Source organism: Coturnix japonica, chromosome 3, assembly GCF_001577835.2.
Source record: "Coturnix japonica isolate 7356 chromosome 3, Coturnix japonica 2.1, whole genome shotgun sequence".
Lineage (NCBI taxonomy): Eukaryota > Metazoa > Chordata > Aves > Galliformes > Phasianidae > Coturnix > Coturnix japonica.
The window spans coordinates 90,152,896-90,176,347 of NC_029518.1; the positions used below are offsets into that span (position 1 = coordinate 90,152,896).

Sequence of the window (23,452 nt, forward strand, 5' to 3'; positions counted from 1 at the left end):
ACACAGTCACCAAAAACCTCATTATACCTCAAATCACTAGATGTGAAAGGACAAATAACACAGTTATGCAAAAGGCTATTGACAAGTATAAAAAGCTCATTTATTTCTCCAACTGAGATTTTCTCCGTTTCTTTGCCAGCTAAGCACTGCTCATTCATCTCCCTGTAAACCCATTTACTGCTGGCCTAACTAATCTAAGAAGTTATCCTTCTACCTTTCAGATGTCCATTTATTTGTAGCACAGAAGGAGCAACAATGAAAGTAGTTGCTATGGCATTTTCACATTCAAAAAATGCAAACAACTTCTACATGTCACCATAAGGAAAGTTCTTTAATAAATCAGACCCATGGCCGCCCACTCTTCTTTCCCAACCCATACTCCATGCTGTAATTATTGTGACATTATACACAAATGTCTCTTAGTAAAGCATAATAATTTAAAATTAATATAGAAAAGCAAGTAGAAAGTAAAGGAGAGGAAGGGGACTCATTGTCAAACCCCAGTAAGTTCCCATCTTTCTCACTAACAATTACAAGTTGCATAAGTCAGCAATAAATCCCTATGCTTTAATTCACCTTTTACAGCTAAGCATCGTTTCCACATTCTGTTCTATCAAGTGACACACAAGTAGAAGAAGATTTTAATTGCTTTGCTGACCTGTTACCTGCCTCTCCTTATTTCTGTTAATATACTGAAATAGTGAGGGATATTCTGGTATCAGCTTCCTAAATTCCCAGTCAGTTAAAATATCCATGCTGCCTTACCCCTCCAGAGTAACTGTCCCATCCTACCTACTTGGCCTTCCTTCCATAACTCCTTATCACTTGAGAATTTCTTGATTGTTCCATGATTAATTCATGTGCAAGCATCAAGTTTTTTTGCAGATCTTTATTTATACTAAACATCAATATCTCTATGAAATACAGAAATGTAACAGGAACTAAAATTCTAAGTAAAAGGTACAGCATTAATCTGAAAAACACTTGATGCATAAAGTTATAGGAAAGATATCTCTGAATCAAATACTGTCTCAGGCACTGTTACGATAATTTTTCATTGCATGCTCTCCATTTGAAAATTATTAAAGACAAGTATAGTTGCAAGCTGGTTAAACAGCTGTTTCATTCTCAAATCCAGTGCAAAGTAGATGCCATCGACAGCTTCAAACAATTCTTGAGTTCATTTTATGACTTTGGGCTGCAGACCAAAAGCTTTCTGCTAAGTTCTGCTTACAGAGCAACTACAATAACCTTCAAAGAGCCATCGGCAGTTTTTCTCTTTACACCTACTCACCTTAAGAGAGTACAAAAACTATTTTAGAATCCTAAACAGAAACAAACAAAACACTTCAAAATACATACACAGGAGATGTTACCCCCTACATCTGGAATAAATAAGAAATAGCTTCTGAAATGCTCAAGGCATGATAAGAGAGTTTCAACAAATTACTAACAGCAGTAATACATGAAGACAACAATCCTTCTCATTTGAATATGGTCATCCCCTGGCCACCTCAGTGCAGGGTCATGTCTAGCAACTGAGGCCTCATCTTGACTGCCAGTATCTCCCAGTAGGCATGAAACTCTCTCTAAATCATGGAATAAAACTGGTTGGAAGAGAGACACAAGAATCATCATGTCCAACTCCTGACTCAACATGACCTCTCAAAAACCAAATCATATTTCGGAGAGCACTGTTCAAACATTTCTTCAACCATAGCCACTGCCCTGAGCAGCCTGCTTCAGGGCCCAAGCACCCTCTGGTGTAGAGCCTTTCCTTTAACCTCCACCTGCCCCACGCCTCATGCAGCTCCATGCTGTTCACATGGGCCGTGTTGTTATCACCAGAGACATGATTCAATGAATAACAAAAAGTTTTCACTAAGTTCTGGCACTCTAAAACTATATCCAGAGAGAGAGAAAAAAAATGACACTTACAATAAACAGTTCATTAAAATGAGCATGATGCAGAGTAGGGAAGATTAAAAAGCAAAACAACAAAACAAAACAAAACTCCATCATCTTTCCATTTCAGATTAAGTTAGTGAAGACAGTATCTCAGGCTCCTGAGGAAATACCTAAGAAACCTCTTATCGCCCTTCTGTGCTTGGTAGTAAAAATACATGACAAAACATAGGTAAAATTTTATGTTAGAAATATCTTTATAACCAAGTTTCACTGGGCAAAACTAAAATGCAGATCTGATAGCTTATGCTACAGACATGAAAGTACATTCTTTCAATGCTAGGCTTTCAGCCAGATGGAAATTACAACTCAGTTTATCATTTAAATTATTACAGCGCTTGGAAACCATATGCAGTGGCCCAGAACTCTTCTCTGTGGAGCATCATACTCACTATGCAAAAGACTGCTAGTAAATAGAAGCTTGCAGCACAATGAATTTCAGGATTAGCACAAGTAAAATAAACACATGAGAAGAATATCTTATTCTCTTCTAAACCAGAATACTGTGACTTTAAGTTGAAAATCTCTCTTATCCCCAGAGCCAACTCCTGTATCAAAACAATTATTTTTCTTTGTATACTGACAGGAGAATAGAAGAGACAGGTGTACAGGAATGTATGTGCTCATGAAATCATCTTCAAGAACTGTAAAATTAAAAATATCAAACTTTGCTATGAATTTCTCCCTAACAGTACATCAACTTTGCTTCACCTTAAGTTTGGAATTCTTCTATTAGATCCACTTACCTTTGTAACAGCTTTTGAAGAAAAGGTAATTTCATCAATAAAAGTGATGATATCATCTGGATCAAGTCTATCAAAGTACTTTGAACACACATCATATGCATGCAGCCATTCATCCATGGTTTCTGGCATTTTTTTAATGAGATGGCGATCACCATTCCAAAAAAGGTTTTGTAACCAGACAGCATACAGAGAGCTTGGTGATAGCATACTGCCATCTTTTTTAGGGATTTTGGGAGCCAGTTTGGAAATAGATAAAATATTTTGACTTGTAAGGACAGGCTCCAACGTTTCCAAAGGGTTTTCATTTTCATCCATTAGTTTTTTGTAATTAAGACCTATTTGCAAAGAGAAAAAGGCAAACAAAATAGAAGTTATTCAAAATTACACTTTCACATTTCTGTGTAAAACTAGTGAAACTCTCATTCCTCTTTTATTTACAGTCATGCATACAGACTAGGGAGGAAGAAGGGAAAAAATAACGTAAGGGGATAAATAATGGTTTTCTGCAAAAGCAGAAGTTAACATCAAAGCAAAAGGACAAAATAAAATAACCCTCTTTACAAAAATGCTTAAAGTTTTTGACATATTATATAATGCTGACTTTTGAAAGATGAAACAATGTTCTCCAAATTGCTGAAGACAATTCACATCAAACTTTCAGGTTCATGCTCCAGGATGTCTGCATTTCTTCTTAAAAAGTAATATTAATACCCATACTTGTGTCAGCAAACCAGAATATTAACTACCACTAGGAAAACAAATAGGCAGTAGTTCTCATACCTGGTGCAACTGCTTTGAACTTTTTCAGGAGTCTGATGTGAGTTTCAGGCTTCACAGCATGTTTCACAGCTTCTGAACAACCACAATTTTCCAGGAGTGTGAAATAATAAAGCAACCGTTGGTGATCTCTCCCTTCAATACTTGGGTAAACATATTTAACCATGTGTTCATATAAGGTTTCGGGACTTGTTTTCAAAGTCTCAAAAAGACCAAGACTTTGTGCTCTTTCTTCTATTTCCAGTGTAGACAACCTGCATTTAGACAGAATTCTGCTTCAAAGACTTGGACATGTCATGAATGTGTCTTCAGATGAACATTCCTTAAGACAGAACACTTATTTGTTTATAGAGAGAAGTCAGTAAAGTTCAACTTTTGAAGAGATTACTGAAGTGTAAATATTTATTCTTAAAAGTTTTGACAGTTTCAATTCTTAATAAATAAAAATTAAGATGCTCTTCAATTTCCTGATCATTTTATCTGTTTACCTGGTCAAATAGATTATGGGAGACGCACACTGAAATGGGCTTAAAAGAAGCATTGCAAATCCCTAATTATAACTAAATGTAAAAGCAGACATCAGTAGATGCATATAGGAAGCCCTTAAAAACAACAGACAGATAAACCACATGGCACATGTAGCTGAAAGTTGACAGAGAATCTTAAGCTTGATCAGTTCTCCCAATCTAGTACATTGTATTTTCTGTAGCAGATGAGGATCTGTGAATGCTTTGACAGAGATTATCACTGAAAATTGGTTCTTGTCCTATTTGACACTGTCACTCATGCTTAGCATATTTAATTTGACAGATTTATTACAGTAACTTTCAAACTGTCATCCACGGAAATTTACGAGAATGCCACCAAATCTCAGGTTGACCTCAGCCAGTCTCACATTTTCCTCTCAACTCGGATAAAAATGGATGTATATCAATGAAGTCTCATCTTGAATTTATATATCTATCACCAGAAAGGTAACTGAAATCCAAGGAAAGAAGTCACCTATTGATGACAGTCACCTTGACTCTCTCCTGCATCCAGCCACAGACTATTTCCTCATTTTGTATGCCATATATGATACACGTTTCTGTTTGGCAACCAAGGAAAATACATCTAAGTTTCACTCCTAAAAATGAGTTTCACGCAATAAATACTACAGATGCAACCTTCTCTCAGTTTAAAATGCATCTCTAATTTCTAAGGGAGAAGTTTTGGGTATTTTGGTGTTTTTTTTTCTTGTTGTTGTTTTTTATGTCTAGAACTTAGTTACTACACTCGTAAGCATTAATTTAAGTCCCTAAATTGTTATTGATTAAATGTAATATTTCTAGCACAATTAAGGGAAAAATGGACAATATTAATGTAAATGAAGTGCTACTCACTCTTAATAACAGACAAAACTGACACTTGGAACAAATTTATTTCAGGAGAATGATCTATATAAGTTCTTCTCTCCATACCCCAGAATGAAACTATAGGCTGAAGGGATATTTAGCTTTAATTGGCAAAGTATTGCTGTAAGGTTTTCTTTCGTTTTGTGTAATTTGTTGGGAGAGGAAGGCAAAGGGTTCATTATACCATTCAGAAAGATTCCAGAATTGAGTTCATAAAGACAAACACAAAGTTGACAAAATCATGAAAGGTATTTTAAGAGTTTGGAAATGAAATTTGACCAGATCCTTCCAAAGACACAATTATTAGTTTTCACTGAATTATATATCTGCTTTCAAATTCAAAGCACAACAGAAAAACATGTTTGTCATCAACTACTCAAATAAATACAAATGATTTAGGCCCTTCATTTGAGTTTCTGTCCATAAAGGCTGGCTTATAGCAACACTGCGTATTTGGTAAAAGAGATTATGTCTTAGAATAATCTTCATTTCAGAATGAATGCATAATGACTCATACATTATTAATGCCATAATCCCAAGACTAAAATATACTTTAATGGCCATATGCTGTCAATCAACTTTAAAACAAGATTATGATACAACAAAACATACTCAGCAGCGCATTATGCTATTATGTATCAATTTTCAAGACCTTTTTTGAATCTCATTAGGGAAACAGTTGTTACTTTGTACTTCAATGATTTCAGAATTCCATGAATAATAACAGAAGACAGAACAAAAAGTGCTAGAAAATTGACTCAAAACACCTTTGATAGTCTCAGATAAATCAGCTGGTTCTTTCATGCTCACCCCAGTGTTGCCAAATTTACACCCTGACTCTACATTTAGTTTAAAACACTAAATCATGAAGCAGCATCAACATTTTGACAATATGACTTTTTTGTTTTCTAGAGAAAGCAAAGAAAATCCCAAAATGATATTTTAACTTCTCACAACTTGTACCAAAACCTATTAGGTTTTAGTTTTATTGTCTCATATACTATAAAGCATTTTAATGCTTTTTAATTAATAGTTAATGTTAAGAGAGGTAGAAATAATACTGCAACCTAGTGCTGCTGTCATAGTTTAAAATTTGAAACCAACTAATTTCATTATGTCTGTCAGAACAGTAGATAACAGCTGCTGTATTGCACAGGGGGCTCTACATCACAGTGCACTCAGATGACAATTTCAGCAAGTAGCCTGGTCTTTCACTGAACAGGTTTGTTTCTCTTTGAATATGCTTAAGTACTTGTATGACTGACAAGATATCAAAGTCTGAAAAGAAAAAGACAAGAACTGAATGTAGAATGTAAAAAAAGAGAATCTCACTGATATCAGTGCCAGGTATGGCTGGAGTCTAGTAGTCTGGAAAAAAATGGCCAAGAAATCTTGTAGAAAACCATTTTCACTAAAAGGAAGGGGAACAAACAGAACTCGGATACATGAAGAACATGACTGAGAAGACCAAATTTATTTTGCTTGTGATTATTTAGGAGAGTTCAACAAATACAGAAAGAGCTTATAATTATGACAGAGATCAATTTTTGTATGGTCTGATAGCAACAGGACAAGGGGATATGGCTTTAACTAAAAAAGGGGGAGATTTAGACCAGATGTTAGAGAAAAATGTTTCTCTCAGAGAGTGGTGAGGCACTAGAACAGGATGCCCAGAGAAGCTGTGGATACTCCAGCCCTGGAGACTTTCAGGGCAAGCTGGCAACTCTGCCCACAGCAGGGGGACTAGAACTAGACCATCTTTAAGGTCCCTTCCAATCCAAGCCATTCTGTGATTCTATAAAATATTATCATGCCTCCAAACATTTTTCAAGGAACTGCAAAAATATAAATCTGCTATCACAAATGATAATTACAAGAACAAGAAAATGCTCATGGACTCATTTATAACAGATTTTCACGACAGACTACAAAAGCATCACAGGGAAAAGACAGAACAGAAATCCATGATCTGTCACAATGCAAGAAATACAAAACCACAACCTATGTTTGCCTCCAACATATGGCAACCCATTTTCTCTTGGATTAGGATGCATTTCTGTGTAACAGACCTCTACGTGAATATGCAGGGATGAAAACTTACCCACTGTCCGTGAATAAAAACTCCAGGTGGATCATATAAACTTCCCAAAGAGGAACATTGTATCGCTGGGCCAAAGAAACAGCAATCTTGTACACATTTTCTTCAAGTGTTCTTATAGAAAAGAGACAAGAAATAGAAGAAGGGAAAGTTACACTAAGCTTCCAGAGACATGACAATAAATCATTATCTACATTACAGGAGTAATGACTTTTGTTAACCTTTTTTCCTCAAAAGTCAATAAATTAGTTTGAATTATAGTTGTGCAAAATTACATAAAGTGTGTTTTCTTATTTTATTCACTGTTCTATTTGGGGAAAAATTAAAATACAAGAAAGTGTTTTGAAGGTGAGCACTGTTCCATGCACACCTTGGTTCTCAGTCGCAGCTGGGTTTCTGCTTAACATTTATGCTACAGCAAAAAGAACCCAGTTTTGCTTTCGTTTTGATTACAAAATAAAAAGTGAAGAAATGTATCACAGCTCCTACTTGACTTGGTCACAACACATTATGTGTTTTAGCACAACTGGTACGTAGATATGGAAAAATTCACAACCAGAAGCATTTCTAGTAGTTGCAGATGTAAAGTGTGAAGGTGTCCCGTTACACTCTAAGTATCCTAAAAATACTAACAATTATTTTTGATTATTGCACATCCCTTCAACAGAACGATATGTTACAAGATGACAGCCTGAAGTTCACTTCATATTTTTACTAACCCACTGAAGCCAGTCTCATTCCAATAAATACACACAGTTCTTGTTTTTATGCTGGTACAGAAGCAAAACCAAACAATTAAGGCAAAAGGTAATTTTGTTCCACCTCAAGACAATTCTAAGAAAAACACTGCTTACAGTTACAACATAGATCTATTATTTAATCTGCTGACCACACCATTTTAGATTCTTGTTTAAGAAATCATGGCAGACAAAAGGAGGAAAAACAGAACAATCTAGCACAAAATATAACTGCAACTGTCAGTAAACTAGTCTACCTACTAATTGATATTTGCACCACGTTTCTACAGATTCATGATAAAAATAATTTTTTCCATAAACTTGAGTGCTTTTACACCTGTGTGGATTCATTAGATCCTATGAGGGAACAATTTTTGACACAATACTTTCTGTACCATCACTGCAGACCATTTGTAACAACAAAAGGAAAGCAAGAAAAAAAAATATTAGCACATCCACCCTGTTTTTGTTTTATCATTCAGAAATATAGATCTGTAGCATAATCTGAAGTAGGCATAACAAAGCACGATCTTCTCTGCACCCTGAATGTTCAAACACATTCACAGAGTTCAGTTCTGATTATTACATGCTTAATTCAATGTAACATTTTGTTCTACTGTAAGAGTTGCAGCAAATCATGCTGAATAGGATGAAAAATGCCAGGAAAGAATACAATGACGAAGATAAAAACAACCAAAAACAACAACAACAACAACAAAACAAAACAAAAGAAAAACAAAAAAAAAAAAAAGAAAACTTTTTCAAACATCATGACAGTCCTTGGAAAATATCAGGCAGAATCATTATACTAAATAATGGATAAGAAAAGCATCGAAAGTAAACATATATATTTAATATAAATATTTACTGAAATACCTTTAAAAACTAAAATAACTACAGCAAAAGAAAACACACGAAACCAAAACAACTCTCCTGTCTCCTCTGCTCTAACAGCAACAACACTTTCCACCACAGTTCAGCTTCATTCCCAGCCCTAAATGCCTGCCACTGTATGCTTGAAACTCACCAGAGAAATTCCCACTGAAGGATACTGTTATGATTTACTTGCTGGTGTAAAGCTGCACCAGGAGTACTACACAAACAGAAAGGAGAAGCTCTTGTGGATGACTCTTACCTGTCCTCTCTGTGTGACAGCATGCACTGCACACACAAAGCACCTGAAAATAAGTCTGCACATTACTATTCAGCTGGGATTTTTTATGATCATCTTCAAGCTCCCAGAAGTAGGTATTTGGAAGCTCAGAGTACTTTCCCACCACCATGTTGTTCTGTTAAATCTCTGTTGTACTATATACATGTGCATGGGTGCATGCACAATTATTGTATGCATCAGTCAGCATTACAACCTGTTCTGAATTCAGTCATAATGAGATGAGATTGATGTTTCCAGTCACCTGCCCTCAGATTTAGAAAGCAAAAACAACATTATCAACTAAGCTGGAGAAGTGAAATGAAGATTTAAGCCAAGAGCCTTTATTATCATCTCATGTTTGAAGCAGGAAAATAAAATGGAAAGTTAGTGATATTTAACTTCCGCAGCAGCAAAGCATGAGGGAAAAAAAACAACTCTGTCTACACTGGTAACAGAGAAGTACATCAAAATTATACGCAATGGTTTGGAAACTAACATCACTGTTAAAAGCCATAGTAAGAGGACAGGACCTTCTGGTTCGGTCTTCTGGGATGGGACCTGTTTTGTACTCACCAAAATCATCCATAGAATTGGCCAAGAATAAGACAAATGATGGAAATTCTGATCATGTTGTAAGTGCACAAGTTGTCTAATCCAAAACACTCAAGCATAAAAATCAACTTCTGATTAAAGCATTTAATCAGAAGTAGAAGCAGTGATGGATTGGGAAAAACAAACAAACAAACAAAAAACACAACAAAAAAGCCAAGCCTCAAGTAAAAAAGAAAAAAAAAAACATTAGAAAGTTTATACGTCACGGCTGGCCTAAAACTACTCAGTACTTCAAATGATTACTCCAAAACTTCCATTCAGTGTTGCTGTAATTTCTCTTATTCTTTCTCTGGTATATTCTTGCTATGTTTTGCTCCCCTCTCTCCCCCAAAATTGTAAGCTGCTTAAAAACTAACCTTGATTAAGCTTGTGAGATACCCAGATCTTTAAATGCTTAAAAAATAATGTGTAAAGTTCTAACAAAAATTCATCAAATCATGGAAAATAATATTGATGTTATTTCATAGTTTCATAGTTTCGTGCGGGTTGGAAGGGACCTTAGAGATATTTAAGTATATTTAAGTATTTAACTATTTAAGTAGTTTTAGCAAACAAATTGTTCTTGTATAAATCTTTTTTCTAAATATGGTTCTGTTCCTTCCAAGTCTTCTGCAAACAGCATTACATACAAGATTCAAAACATGAACCACTTAATGGTAATTCAAAAAATAAGCAAGGGAAAAAAAAATGCTTTATTAAATCAACATTTTCATCTGAAAATGCAGCTTAGGAGTCAACAGAGAAGATTAAGGCAAGCAAGTTGTAAGTTGAAGAAGTAATTAATTAGATCTTTGCAACTGAAGTACCACTAGACTACATGCTTCAAAGTCTCTTTTTTAGTAACCCTCAGTCAGTCCAACAGCCATTCAACTGAGATTGCCTTCAGAACATACAGATCTCAATAATTTCAGTGACTGACAACCCTGCCACAGCAGGGTGGATGGAACTAAATGATCTTTGGGGTCCTTTCCCTCCAAAGGCATTCAAAGATTCTATGAAATTTATAACATATTCACAGCTTGAAGAAGTTGCATGCAGAGGTTAATAGAAGGCATTTTTTAAAACGAGAAAGAGAAAATTACTAAAGAGAAGTTACTATTATACAGCTTTATAGTTTTTTTCCAATTCTGGATAACAAAGTTGAGACAAAAGCTTTCTAGGAAATCAGAAGAACATGCACAGGGAAAGCTTCAGTAACCCCAAATAAATAATACCAAATTACTAAAAATATGATAAAGTTTATATATAATTTTAAATTAATTTAATTAATAGCAACTCCAATAAGAAGCTGAAGTTTGGGGGTTTTCTAGTTTCTTTTGTTACAGTGCACCATAAACTGAATCTTAAGCATATGCTAATAGATTTCAAAGAAATGTTTACAGAAGATCAAAGGGAGAGAACAGACTTCTATCAATGTCCTGATTTCATACATCCTTGATTTTCTTTTTGTCTACTGATTGCTAAAAATGAAGTTAGAGTTCCGTCTCTCATTAAAATTCACAGATCCAATTGTTTGAATAATGTTTCATTTAAGCGGTGTAGTTTTTTCAGATCCCAGTTGGAGACATGTTACACTGTAAATATCCGGAGGAACTGGTAACTTATCATCCCATCTAAAGGTCAGCACCATTTTCAATTTGCTTTCTTGCTTCCAGGCTCAAAGTAACTCAATTTAAAAACAAATAATAAAAACTTAATAGACTTTACTTACTCTGCCAATCCTAGTATTGTTTCCCTCTTGTACTGTCCGTCTGCTGTAAACCTCTGCACATCTACTCCTTTGCCAAGTCCTTGCAGAATCTGAGCCTGAGTGAAATCCAGTAGTCGTTCGTTGTAGTAGTGCAACTGATGTATCAAAGTTGCAATTTCTTCAGGCCAGTCTGTGTAGGCATACTGAGTAACATGCTGTGTTACCGTCTTAATCAATTCTTCTGGATCGGCCTGTGAAAATACATGAAAACAAATTTTGAATCAAACAAAAAAACACCTGCACATTTCTTCAAAAACAAGCAAGCAAACAAACAACAAACAAAAAAACCCTACCATTTTATAATTGATTCCAGTGTTCAAAACTGAAAGATTTTTTCTATTTTTATTAAGTTTAAAGAACAAGAAAATAGCAAATGTTATGTAAGGGGGACTTACTATGAGTTTAAATTTTTCTTTTTGGAGTATTTTACACATAAACTTATTTAAACAAGCTAAGACTAATAGGTATGTCACTGTAATTGAATTTGTTTTTTAAAACCGTCATTTTTACTAACGTTAAACCAGGCAACTGATTTACAAAACACTTCAACAAGACAAGAAAACTTTGCAGTCTCTCAATTACAAACACTGCATATAAGCTTACTCATAGTAACAGATGCTACCTCAAAAGTAAAAAGGGAAACAATACTCTAAAGTAGTTTGTTTTCTTTTTCACTGATTTTCTTATCTTTTATTTTGTAGAACTGATAAAAGGAATAGCAACGTTTCAACTATCGAGCACCAATACTGTCAAAGAACAAGTGCTGCAGGATCTGCAAATTATAGACAAGATGTATTGCTTTATTTAATTTACTTTGTACATAAAAAAGTGAAAGCTAAAAGTGATTTAGTATTGATCATCATGGTTAGGATTGCCTTTGTTTACAGAAAAATAGAATATCAAAAGTAAAAATTTTCTGCCTTAGAAATCTAAAGCCCACACAGTAAATCAGAACGTGAACCAAATATAGTACACATGTTTGAAATGGAAAAATAACACACAGAGTTTTGAATTACCTCAAAAACTGAGCAATGGTTACATCTAGGCCCTCTCATCAGAGCAAAGCCGTGTCTGACACATCACTCAGAACCCTCAACTCCTTCTCTCTCCCATAAGGCTGCTGGCAGCAGAGCTTATCGTTCATTATAAACTGAGCTACTACACACCACTTCTATACTCCGCCCACTACAGTGTCCTCCAGATCTAACACTGAATAGTGATGCTTCATAGCCATCAGCCAACAAGCAATATTTCAGAATGCTAACTGTAGTTGTAACATTTTCTAAAAGAAACAACAACAACAACAACAACAACAAAGATTTTACTGCTGTGATCTTAAAAACTGTGAATGTATGGGACAAATACACTTTGGATTTATTATTATAGAATGATTCTGTTATTAAACCTATGAGCATACAGAACACAGCAGGATTCATGAAACATTTGAACCTTGAGGAATGCCTGAACTCTTGTGTGGATTCCTTGTCATTCTAAATTGATTTTATATATATACTTTTTCCTTTTCAAGTCTTAGCTGACAGGCTGCTCACCAAGTCATATTAAATGCTACAGGGCATCCTTCTTCCTCTTCAGATGATATTTTTCTGAACCCACTAAACATTGCAAACTCATTGATTTTATAAACAACATCAATATTTCTTTCAAGGCACTTTAGGAGACTGGTAACAAAATAATAACCCCTCAGAAAAGAGACAGGCAAGCAGAGAAAAGCCTCTAGAATACAATTATAATGGTTGGAAACCAATACATTGCTTATTATATACCCCGGTATCTAATTTTAGGTGGTAAGCTACAAAACAGAGCATTGGAGAGAAGCAAAAATCAGAGCAATATGAGGAAACCTGTTTAATATAATTGCCCAAATTCCATGTTCAAGCTGCTAAGAAAGGCAGGCATCTCTGACAACAACTGCAAGTAAGTTTGGTTCCATTTAGCTAGGTTTCTTCTCTCTCTCCATTACAAGAAGTAGAACCCAGTGTCAGCAGCCTTCCTCCAGTGCACAGCATAATGTATTATTCATGAAGAACACAAAGACAATCCTGAATAATATTTTCAAACAAGTTACCACAGAACAATTCCCTCAGAAATTGCTTCTGAAGAAAATATTTTTTTATATTAAGTTTCATGCACTGTGAAGTTTCTCACAGTGACACAGAATTTCACTTGAGTTAGTATTCACAATAGTAACTTAAAAATAGCAATAAGACAGATCCAAACCAATTTGCTTTTGGTCCACCTTCATCATACTGGCCAATCCCAGGCCAGTATTTGAAATTCCTTCTTTTAGAAACAAATTCTATCATTTGAATTCCAAACATAATATTCTGACCTAGTTGTCACTCTCTCATCTGATATCTATCATTGATGCCAAGATTCATTCTTCATTTCTTACTTCTTCCTAAAGCATCTCCATGCTCTCTTCCACATTTTCTACTTATGCTTTAAAGGAACACCGTAAGGTTATTTAATCAACTTAACTATTTGCATGCTAATGCTTTCACCAAATAGTACCTACGAAAAGGTAATAGGCCTGTCAAGACTGCTTTTTTTTAATCAAAGTGAACTATGTCTTTTCACTATTTTTTCTTATCTAAACATCTTTCAGATCATTTCAACATCAAGTTGCAACAAAAATAAAAATACTGAATCAAAGAGCACTCTGTGATACAGTAGCACAAAAACAAATAACAGTTTTCACTCCATATGTACAGCTTTGCACATTTATGTATGTGTAAAGCAAAACAGCGCAACACACTTCTCAAACTAAGAGATGAAAGTGCAAAATCTAAAAGCTGTTAACGTATACAGTCAAACTAAAGAAAACACAGAAGTTTTTGTTGTTCTTTTATTGCAATCCCTTATTGTGTTAAACTCTTCTCCACCAGAAATCTTTCAATCAAGAGTCTATCAAGTCTTTCAATCAAGTCCCCTTCCACCCTTTACAAGACTTATAGCTCAACTTTCAGATTATGTGTAAATAAATCAAGAGAAATTTCACAGCCTGTTATTTCCCATAACTGAGATCTGCTATGAAGTTTTTTTCTGCTTTTTTTAATTCCATGGAAACAAACTTTCCCAAGTTGCAGTTTCTTTCAACTTACTCGAGTAGTGCTGTTTTTCTTCTATCAAATGTCAACTCTTTCTGTTTTAAAATGCTTTGTTAAATAATGTTGCTTGTACAGCAATTATTAGGCATTCAACACAACCTCTCAGAGAAAACAAAGAGGGAGAGTGCTCAGCAGTATCAAACTGCGAAGGAACTTGCAATTTTAAGTATTCATTCTTGAACATTCTTACATTTTATTTAAACATATTTTTAAAGCAATGAGCAAGAATATTTCTATATTTATTAGATACCTAGTTCAATTAGATATGATGTATTGGGCTTATGTGGCAAGGTTTAGGTAGCAGGGGGCTGCAGTTGTGGCCTCTGTGAGCAGAGCCCAGCACTGCCCCACTACAGATCAGAGCCTGCTCCAGCTGTTCCAACATGGACCAGCCCACCTGAGAAGAACTGAGCCACAAGCAATGCTGGTTATGCTGAGAGAATAGATTTATGAAAGGAAAAAAAGTGCTGTGAAAAAGCAGCTGGGAGAGAGGAGCACGAAAATTTAAGAGAAACAGTTCTATAGATACCAAAGTTGTTTTGGAGTAGTGCTTGGAGAGCTGCACTCTGTAACAAGCCCACGTGGGATCAGACTGGGAAGGACAGAATCCGTGGGAAGGACCCATGTACAGCAGAGGCAGAGACAAAGCATTATGGACTGACTCAGCATTCTGAGGATGCATAGTAGAGAACAACATGGCAGTGCTTAGCTATCTACTGGTGTTAAAACATCACAGATATTTGTTCTAACAAACACTAACACAAAGATCATCATAGCTGTGATTCCAACATTCAAAGAAACCTTGGCAGTTTTTAAATGAAAAGGTGCCATAGTAACCAGCTAGTAACAGCAGCTGGCCAGAAACAAAATTAGCAAAACTGGCAAAAGCACAGTTATTGCAGTATTCATAGGGTTCACAAATTCTCCTTCTTAAATTTTTAACAGGTATGTCTTAAAAAGCAAACATCAAAAAATACATGCACTGGAGCAATTTACATACATGCAAATGAACTTTGAAAGGCAAGACAGGTAAAAAGTTGTACTTGACTTCTTTCTAATGACAACTACTAAAAAATTCTCTGCTATAATGCTCTCTGTTGGCTTTCCATATTCTCTGGATACTTAACAATTGTGCCTAGATGTCCAAACCCCAGAACTCCTCCAGTGTGGCCATACATATGAATACAGCTCAATCAGGATAGGTGTTTTACATATGAATACAGAAGCAAATACACAGTTTTCAATGAAGCCCCTAGAGCTGAGCTGAACAACTACATCCTTAACTTGTGAGGCTTTAGTGGAATTGCCAGAAGAAATTTCCACCATGAAGGATCAACCAGTACATTCTACTGATCAGTTGGACTTGTGCTATGATAGGTGCTGTAATGCAAACCTATCCAGCAAAGACTTTGCTTAGGAACTAAAAATAGAAAGAAAAAAAGGTTAAAAAAAAGCACCCATCCGTTCAGCATAGACCTATTTTAATACCAAGCTGTTCGATGCAATTTACTCAGCACAGACCAGAAGACACTACACTAGCTGTTACCATTGAGCCTCAACCAGGCAACAGGGAGCACCTGACCAGATGTTTTAAAGCAGCATTATGTTGTCACATGCTGGGAGTCACATCTGCATGCCATCAAGGTGTTACAAAATAAACACCATGTCCTTTTCTTTTTGTAAAAAGGATTAAGTATTTTGATCTTGGAATTTCTTCACAGTGATCCCTAAAATAATCTGCAACTATCCCATGGTTTTGGGTTTGGCTTTTTTGCTTTTCCTTTCCCCTTTACAATGCTTCATTCAGCCATACACATTAGAAAAACAATGTGAATGTGTGAAAATTTTGGGAAAAAAATGATAATAGAAAGACAGTTTTAGCATAAGTGCATCATTAATATAATTAGATCATTATACTTCGCCTGTTTAGTTATTTTGAAAGTGGCAATCTTTCAAACTGCTTTAAAAAGAAGCATTATTCTTTTGGTTTTGTTTTTAATGTAAATGATCTACAGATTGTTATACAGAAATGACAGGAACACTGATGAAAAAAGATGCCAAGATCACCTAGGCTAATCTGCTCATAATCACTACAAATATGTAACCGTTCTGGACCTCTCTGGATTAATGCAATGATCAAAAGGGAATGATCAAAAGCAGCAGCCACAGTGAGCCACGGGACTCCAAAAGGAAAGACAGAATGTGTCAGTTGTGCTGAATCCTTGTAGTACTAGATTTGTTTCAAAACAGTTTACATTATCTGAAGAAAAAGATCATGCTACAGAGGAATAAATACAACAAGCAAAACTAAGAGATGATGTACATGAGCAAAACAAGAGACACCAGAGGGCAAGGTGCAAAATTCCTGCTACACACAAAGATGCACTCTGATCAGAATCCTGCCTCTGGTTGCTGCCTGTCTGCTATGTTTCTAAGAAAACCGCACCACTGCAAAGCACTGCTATTTTAAGAAGGAGAGGAGAATCCTCCCTAATCTTCCAAGCAATTGCCACCAATACCTGCAGCAAGAAAAACACTGAATGTGCTATAAATCTGATGAAAACAAATTAAAAAGAAGAAAAAAAAAAAGGAAAAAGTCACTTTTTTTTTTTTCCTAAACAGTGAAGCTCAAAGGAAAAATAAAAACACACAGGAAAGAAATAGTTTATATTTGCCTGCTTGCTCAAGACGTAAAACACATCCCATGATAGGATGTCTATGATTATGAATTAAATCAATGACATTTGTCCTCAACCAAGCCTGCCACCCTGTGAATCAAGAATACATAATTTTAACCAGAGTGCCATGTTATTAATTAGCTAGAATCAAAGAATGGCCTGGGTTGAAAAGGACCACAATGATCATCTAGTTTCAATCCCACTGCCATGGGCAGGGTTGCCAACAATTAGACCAGGATGTCCAGAGCCACATCCAGCCTGGCCTTGAATGCCTCTAGGGATAGGGCATCCACAACTTCCTTGGGTAACATGTTCCAGTGTGTCACTACCCTCTGTGTGAAAAACTTCCTCCTAATATCTAACCTAAACCTGCCTTGTCTCAGTTTAAAACCTTTCCTAATTGTCCTATTGCTGTCACCCCTCCTAAACAGCCATTCCCTCACCTGTTTAAATGCTCTTGTCAAGAACTGAAAAGTATTTGAGTACAATGAGGTCTCCCCGAAGCCTTCTCTTTTCCAAACTAAACAAGCCCAGTTCCCTCAACCCTATTTTTTAATATGGGGTGGCCTGTTTTTCATACCATGGCTGAATATTAGAATACCTTCTATAAGCCACAAGATGCATCCGAATAAAGTAGCATAATTGGTCCATAGTTGGACTAAGCAGTACACAAAAGCCATCAAAAGAAACCACATTCTCCAAGTTATTTTTGACTCTATCTTCAAAGGTAGCATAACTGTAGGCTAGAATTATCAGGGGAAAAAAAAAAATACTTTTCTTTAAGTTCTTTATCTATGTCAAAATGAGATCATACAGACAAACAAGATAACTGCAGAACTGGTAGGCAACATAATATAAATACCTCTACATCACTGTAATTATTGTTTTCTATTTCCACTGGATGCATGTTAAGGTAAAATCCTAGCAGATGAAATCAGACCACAGAAGTACCGCAAGATCTTATAAGAGCCAGCAGCAGGCAAAGCAATGACAACAAATTGGTTTTCAAGTTCAAATGCAATCCCTAAGTTAAATCAACAGTTTCTTATACAAAAGCTAGTACAGCTGCAGATGGAAAAGAAAAAAAAAAAATCAAGAGGCTGTGGTTGGTAATAAAATATAAAAATAATGTTTAAAGTTGTCAAGGCAGTTGCCTTCACAGTTATGTTAAATCACTTATGTCTGAAGAGTTCAACAAATTGCTCCAGTGCTGTTTTAAATGCTTTTTTTTGCTTTGTTTTCAATCAGCTCTTCCAGCAAGAGAGAGGAATAATCTGTCCCAAGAGAAAATGTTTTGATAGTTTCTTTTCTCTCACGTTCTCTTTCAAACTCCTTTTTATTGGGTAGGATATTGACAAGTCAAGCTCAAGTAAAAAAACCTCATCTTGTCATTTCATCTGAACACTGCTTAAGTGGAACTAACACATGATAAATGCAAGGTTAAAATGTCAGATGAGAGAATATCCATAAAAATGGAAAATTACTATATAGTTTTGAGTGAAGTGCCTACTAAATTCACATTGCATAATCAATTTCCCATTTGCAGACAGTTTTATTCTTACTAAATAACATCTCAATTTTGGCAATTATATCAATCTTTTGTCCATCTCCCTTTTCTCTAAAAAAAAAAAATCATTGTGTTTAGTTTCAGAATAAAATACATTATGGATGTTCTTTTTGAAAATGTCTTACCTCTTACTGTATAAGGCAGTTGCTTTAGCAATATATACACCATAGGATAAAAATACATTCCTAGGGTAAAACTTCAGTACAGCATGACACTGTTTTAGTTTCTTCCATATAACACGATATTCTTTTAATTTGTAGATTCTTGATTACGTACATACAAATATTTCCATTTTACTAATTTAAAGCTAAGAGGCAGAACAAAGCATTCATTTTTCTCAATTAATTTCTCTGCAATCACCTTCTTTTACTGTGGTATTTTCCTGAAATGCTTCTTAGGCTAAAAAAAATATCCCAGCCAAACCAACATTTATCCTCAACTCTCAAAGAAGAGAAAACAAAAAAAAAACAAAAAAAAAAACAAAAAAAAAAACCAACAAAACAACAACAACAACAAAAACAGAGATAGAAAAGCTAACTTACTCAAGAATTCAACCCTGTTTGTAACTTCAGCAAAGTTACTTACATAGAAAACATCTATGACTTACATTTTGGTTAATTATTTTGTGCTCTAAAACAAAAAGCCATAGAAAATTTCAATCAGGCTGGTTGAAAAAATTGTTCACAGCTCTACATTAACTTGCGAATAATAAAGTTCTACCACACTGGAAGTAGAAAATGATGACTCTGTTCACTCAAACACCTTTTTAGCTGTGTTCACCTGCTCGTCATAATTCTCGAAAGACTCTTAAAAAATCAAATAAATTTTGAAAAAGCTGGTTTTTTAATGCAAACTGGAAAAAATATAACTTCACCTGAAGAAGAAAATAACACGGGAGATAAAGCCAACCAACTATTCAAAGACCATTTCAAAACGCTATTGGTCACCTTTATACTCTTTCCCAGAGAGAAACAAAACCATTTGTAAGAAATACAACAACAGTTAACCCAACTAACTCTTTTGCATGCAAATCTATAAATAAGTCTCCAGAGAAACAAGCAAGAACTCAAACTTCTGCCAAAATGCAAGGCAAAAGGGAATAAAATAGGGAAAGGTAAGAGAATAAATATTTTAAAAATTTCTGCTAAGCTTATCTTTCCCCATCTTCTATTGCACAATTCTCCTTCCTCTCTGAGATTTAGCAGTACTTGTCAGAACTGTTGCTTGGTGCTCCAAGAAAAAACCTAGCCTCCCACATCAATCAGTAAAATACTCTTCGCCCAAACCACTGAAACAATTCAGTATTAAATTATTAACATGGGAACAAGAACATAATAAATCAGTTAACCTTAGGGTAATTAATTTTTTTTCACTACTTTTTAGAGAAAACAGATCTCCATACACATGTATTCTGGTCACTTTTTATCAGGAAAGGACAACTGAGAAGAAAAACTGTTAACAGAAATTAAATTATCCAGTGAATTTCATTCTCAGCTCTACATCTTTTCATCATGAGTGGGAAGGAGTGAACAGACAATCAGAAGAGTATGTTGGAAGGAATGCTAAACTGAACTTCATATGCAGTCTATGACATCATGAGGTTACAGACACAGTGGGACAGCTCAAATGACCAGAGTGCTACAATGGGCAGAAACAGCATCTTCACAAAAGGCAGAGAATAAAGCTATATTTAATAAAGCTGCTTAAATGCAGGGAGCCTTTCTGTAGAAAGACTGATAGAGAAACATATATGGGTCATGATTAGAGGGAATCTAAAAAAACAGAAAGCAACATTGTAGTAGATTAAGTGTTACAGACCACTTGAAAGAGAAAAGATTAACAAAATCCTTCAGAGAACTGTCAAATCAAGAATCTTGGTTCCTATGGAAAACTCTCTCTAAAATCTGCTGGAAAGGTAACAAGGCAGAATAAAACAATCCTGGTTTCTGAAGTGTCAGGTACAGAAGAAGAAAAATCACTGCAGAACGTCCATTACATATCAGACCTTGATGCTGGGACCAAAACACAGGAATTTTGAAGGAATAAAGGAATGCTAACAACAAGATAAAGATGCTGGACTTTAGGATGATAGACATTGCTTTTAAAGGCAGCCTTCCTCTCATACAATTCCACCTGTCAGCTTTCTAAAATCACTGTAGAGTGGAAGGTGAGCTGGATCAACTTAAAATTACAGAATAATTCAGAGACAACTCTCAAAATGCACATGCAGAAAGCAGGTGCAGAAGCAGCTTTATTCAGACATGGTGACTCCTTACTAACTGCTAACTAAGCTCAAAAAAGAAAAAGAGATACAAAAAAAGGAAGGATATTTGCATTACTGTTCAGTCTTTATAAGCAACAATGAACACGGCTAGTGGTACTACCTATTAATGGCACGTGAAATGGTGATTCAGGAACAGACAATATACTCTTCCAGAATTTTTTTCAGTGTTTGTTTCTTCCAGCACTGTGGAAGAAACATTATGCATAACTTAGCAAGCTGCTCACAGTGCAAGTCAGATCGGTTCCTTAACAGGCTTAACTCATGTAACTGGCTATTTAAATAGCTTTAATGCTGCACATAAATGAATATGGTTTTCAGAAGGAAAAGTACTAACCCTGTAGAGAGGGTGGCACTTGTCCTTGAAGCATGGTGCCAAACGAGCATAGATCTGCAGGCTATAGTAATAACTTGCCAGCTGGAGAGATATCGCAGAATGCAATTGCTTTTCAAAGCATTTGTTGGCATCTACCACCTAGAAGAAAGAAAGCATTAATTTAGATGAAAGAATTAGCAAGTGCACAATGTTAAATGCACAAACTTTCTAAAAGCTCCTTGTTGTGATTTAGAAAAAACTCTGAGTATGTTTTTCTGGCACAGAAATAAATCAACAGCTTTCCCATGCTACACAAAGATAATTCTATATTACTACGTTTTTCTCTCCTTGCACAAACACCTAACCAAAATGCCAAACTATGGCTTTGCTTATTCTATACCATAAAGTTACATTTCTTAACTACATTGCAAACATGTCACCTCATCGGTGCCATGCTCATAACCTGGTCCAACAGCATTTGTGCACACAGAGTTACCTTTAAATGCACCCATCCAAAACATTTTATTATTATTATTATTATTATTTTTAATTTGAATTCAAAGACAAATTTTAAAGCTCAAAGGAAATTACATTTTCTTCAGGAATTATGAAGTCCTTTGAAAATCATACACTTAAAATCAGTATCAACATACCTGTGGCAGTGCAAGTAGATAGGCAAGAGCCAGGGTCATATCATTTGGTAAAGCATCACTTGCCAATTGTAACAGAACTGCAGTATAAATGGAAGGAAAATAATGCTTGGATTAGTGACCCATCCAGCCTTGACAGTTAGCAGATAAAATGGTTTTAGCTTAACTTTATTTTCTTAGATACTAGCTTGAAGCACTTTATACGTACTTAATTAAATACAAATCAATGCAATTCAGAAACAGATAATATGTAATTAAACTGCAGCACAGCTTTACCTTGACTTCCCAACAAACTGTTCCATGCATAAAACAAACAAGAATGAGACAGCCAGGTAACAGATGGTAAACATAGTTACTGAAAGATCATCTGTACTTATATTTACTATATAGTAAATGTTTCTTGTAAAGTCAAGGCACAAACACAATGTTGCAAATGGTCCAAGATACCAACTAGGGGAATGGCACAAAATGTCTTCTATTCAAGCATGAGCTCAAATTCACTTACAACTGAACACAATACGACACATCAAAAATGTTCACCTTAAAATAAAAAAAAAAATAAAAATAAACAAGTGACATCATTTTTTAAAATAAGAAATACTAAAACAAAAAGAATGTCTGAGGAAATTCCCCGAACCTTTATAGTGAGAAACAAGTGGATTTGGATTAAACACATTACAAAGAGTAGCTAAAAAAATCACTTGACTAAATCACAGACAACCATACTTAAAACACATTATTCAACTAAGAAGTTACCAATAAGCTACAGTTAAATCTAAGCTTTGGACAATCATGCCAATGGAAAGGTATCACTGACTACAATTAGGTCTATTAGTAAACAGCATACAGATAATTAAAAGATAAGTTTCCTTAATTAAGTAGTAGCGTTTATTTTTAACAAATCCTAAAGGTAAGTTTAGAGGGTAGCTAAGAAAAATTAACAGACCAAGAAAACTGGAGATATGGGAGAACTAAGATCTTAAGTAGACACCATAATTCTTACATCTGTTTTTCCCTTCTGCTTTTTCCATTAGGGAAAGCGCAAAAACAAAACAAAATCTCCTGCATCTAAAACAAATTTAGAGTACAGAAAACAGGAACAACTCTCAGAACCTCTCTCACACAGACACGAAACCCCCTTGACAATAACCTCCTAGGCTCCTGCCACATATCGGAAACAGAAGTTTAAGCACAAAGACATAGTAGAAATGAATACAAACAACGATACTTTTTCTAATTGCAGTGACTGTGATCATAAAAATCATACTTCTAATAAAACTGACAAGAAATTATCTGCTATATCCTGTTATATCCCACATTATAAATCCCCAGCTTCCTTTTTGTTTAAAAATAGAAACTGTTATATTTTCCTTTATACAAGGGAACAAAGGTGGCACAGATACAGTGAAAGTGCCCTAGATTTGATGATTAATAACAGGCTTGCTCCTTTATGCATATTTTCTTTTGTACCAAAGTGAAGTGTCACTGTGGTTACTACAACAGATTCAGCAATTACAAAATAATGATGTTGATGATACACTTAATATTCCCTACTCCCAAAACTGCATATAAGCTATTAATTCCAGAAGGAACTTCAAAA

The 23,452-nt window shown here is 35.1% G+C and overlaps 1 protein-coding gene across 2 annotated transcripts in view; it reads right to left on the reverse strand.

Moving 5' to 3' along the window:
• NBAS (NBAS subunit of NRZ tethering complex) overlaps positions 1-23,452 on the reverse strand; it is a 142,349-nt gene that overhangs the window by 53,523 nt on the left and 65,374 nt on the right. Inside the window, exons 39-45 of one of the 2 annotated variants that reach the window (XM_015859433.2) lie at positions 21,856-21,932; positions 21,224-21,361; positions 11,194-11,423; positions 6,984-7,094; positions 3,492-3,742; positions 2,712-3,046; positions 1,068-1,607 (exon numbers count right to left, since the gene is read on the reverse strand). In XM_015859433.2, coding sequence (XP_015714919.1) covers positions 1,590-1,607; positions 2,712-3,046; positions 3,492-3,742; positions 6,984-7,094; positions 11,194-11,423; positions 21,224-21,361; positions 21,856-21,932 — 1,160 coding nt within the window. In that variant the 3' untranslated portion in view covers positions 1,068-1,589. Of the gene's footprint in view, positions 1-1,067; positions 1,608-2,711; positions 3,047-3,491; positions 3,743-6,983; positions 7,095-11,193; positions 11,424-21,223; positions 21,362-21,855; positions 21,933-23,452 lie in introns of those variants that run through there. The other variant, XM_015859432.2, reaches the window with a different exon arrangement.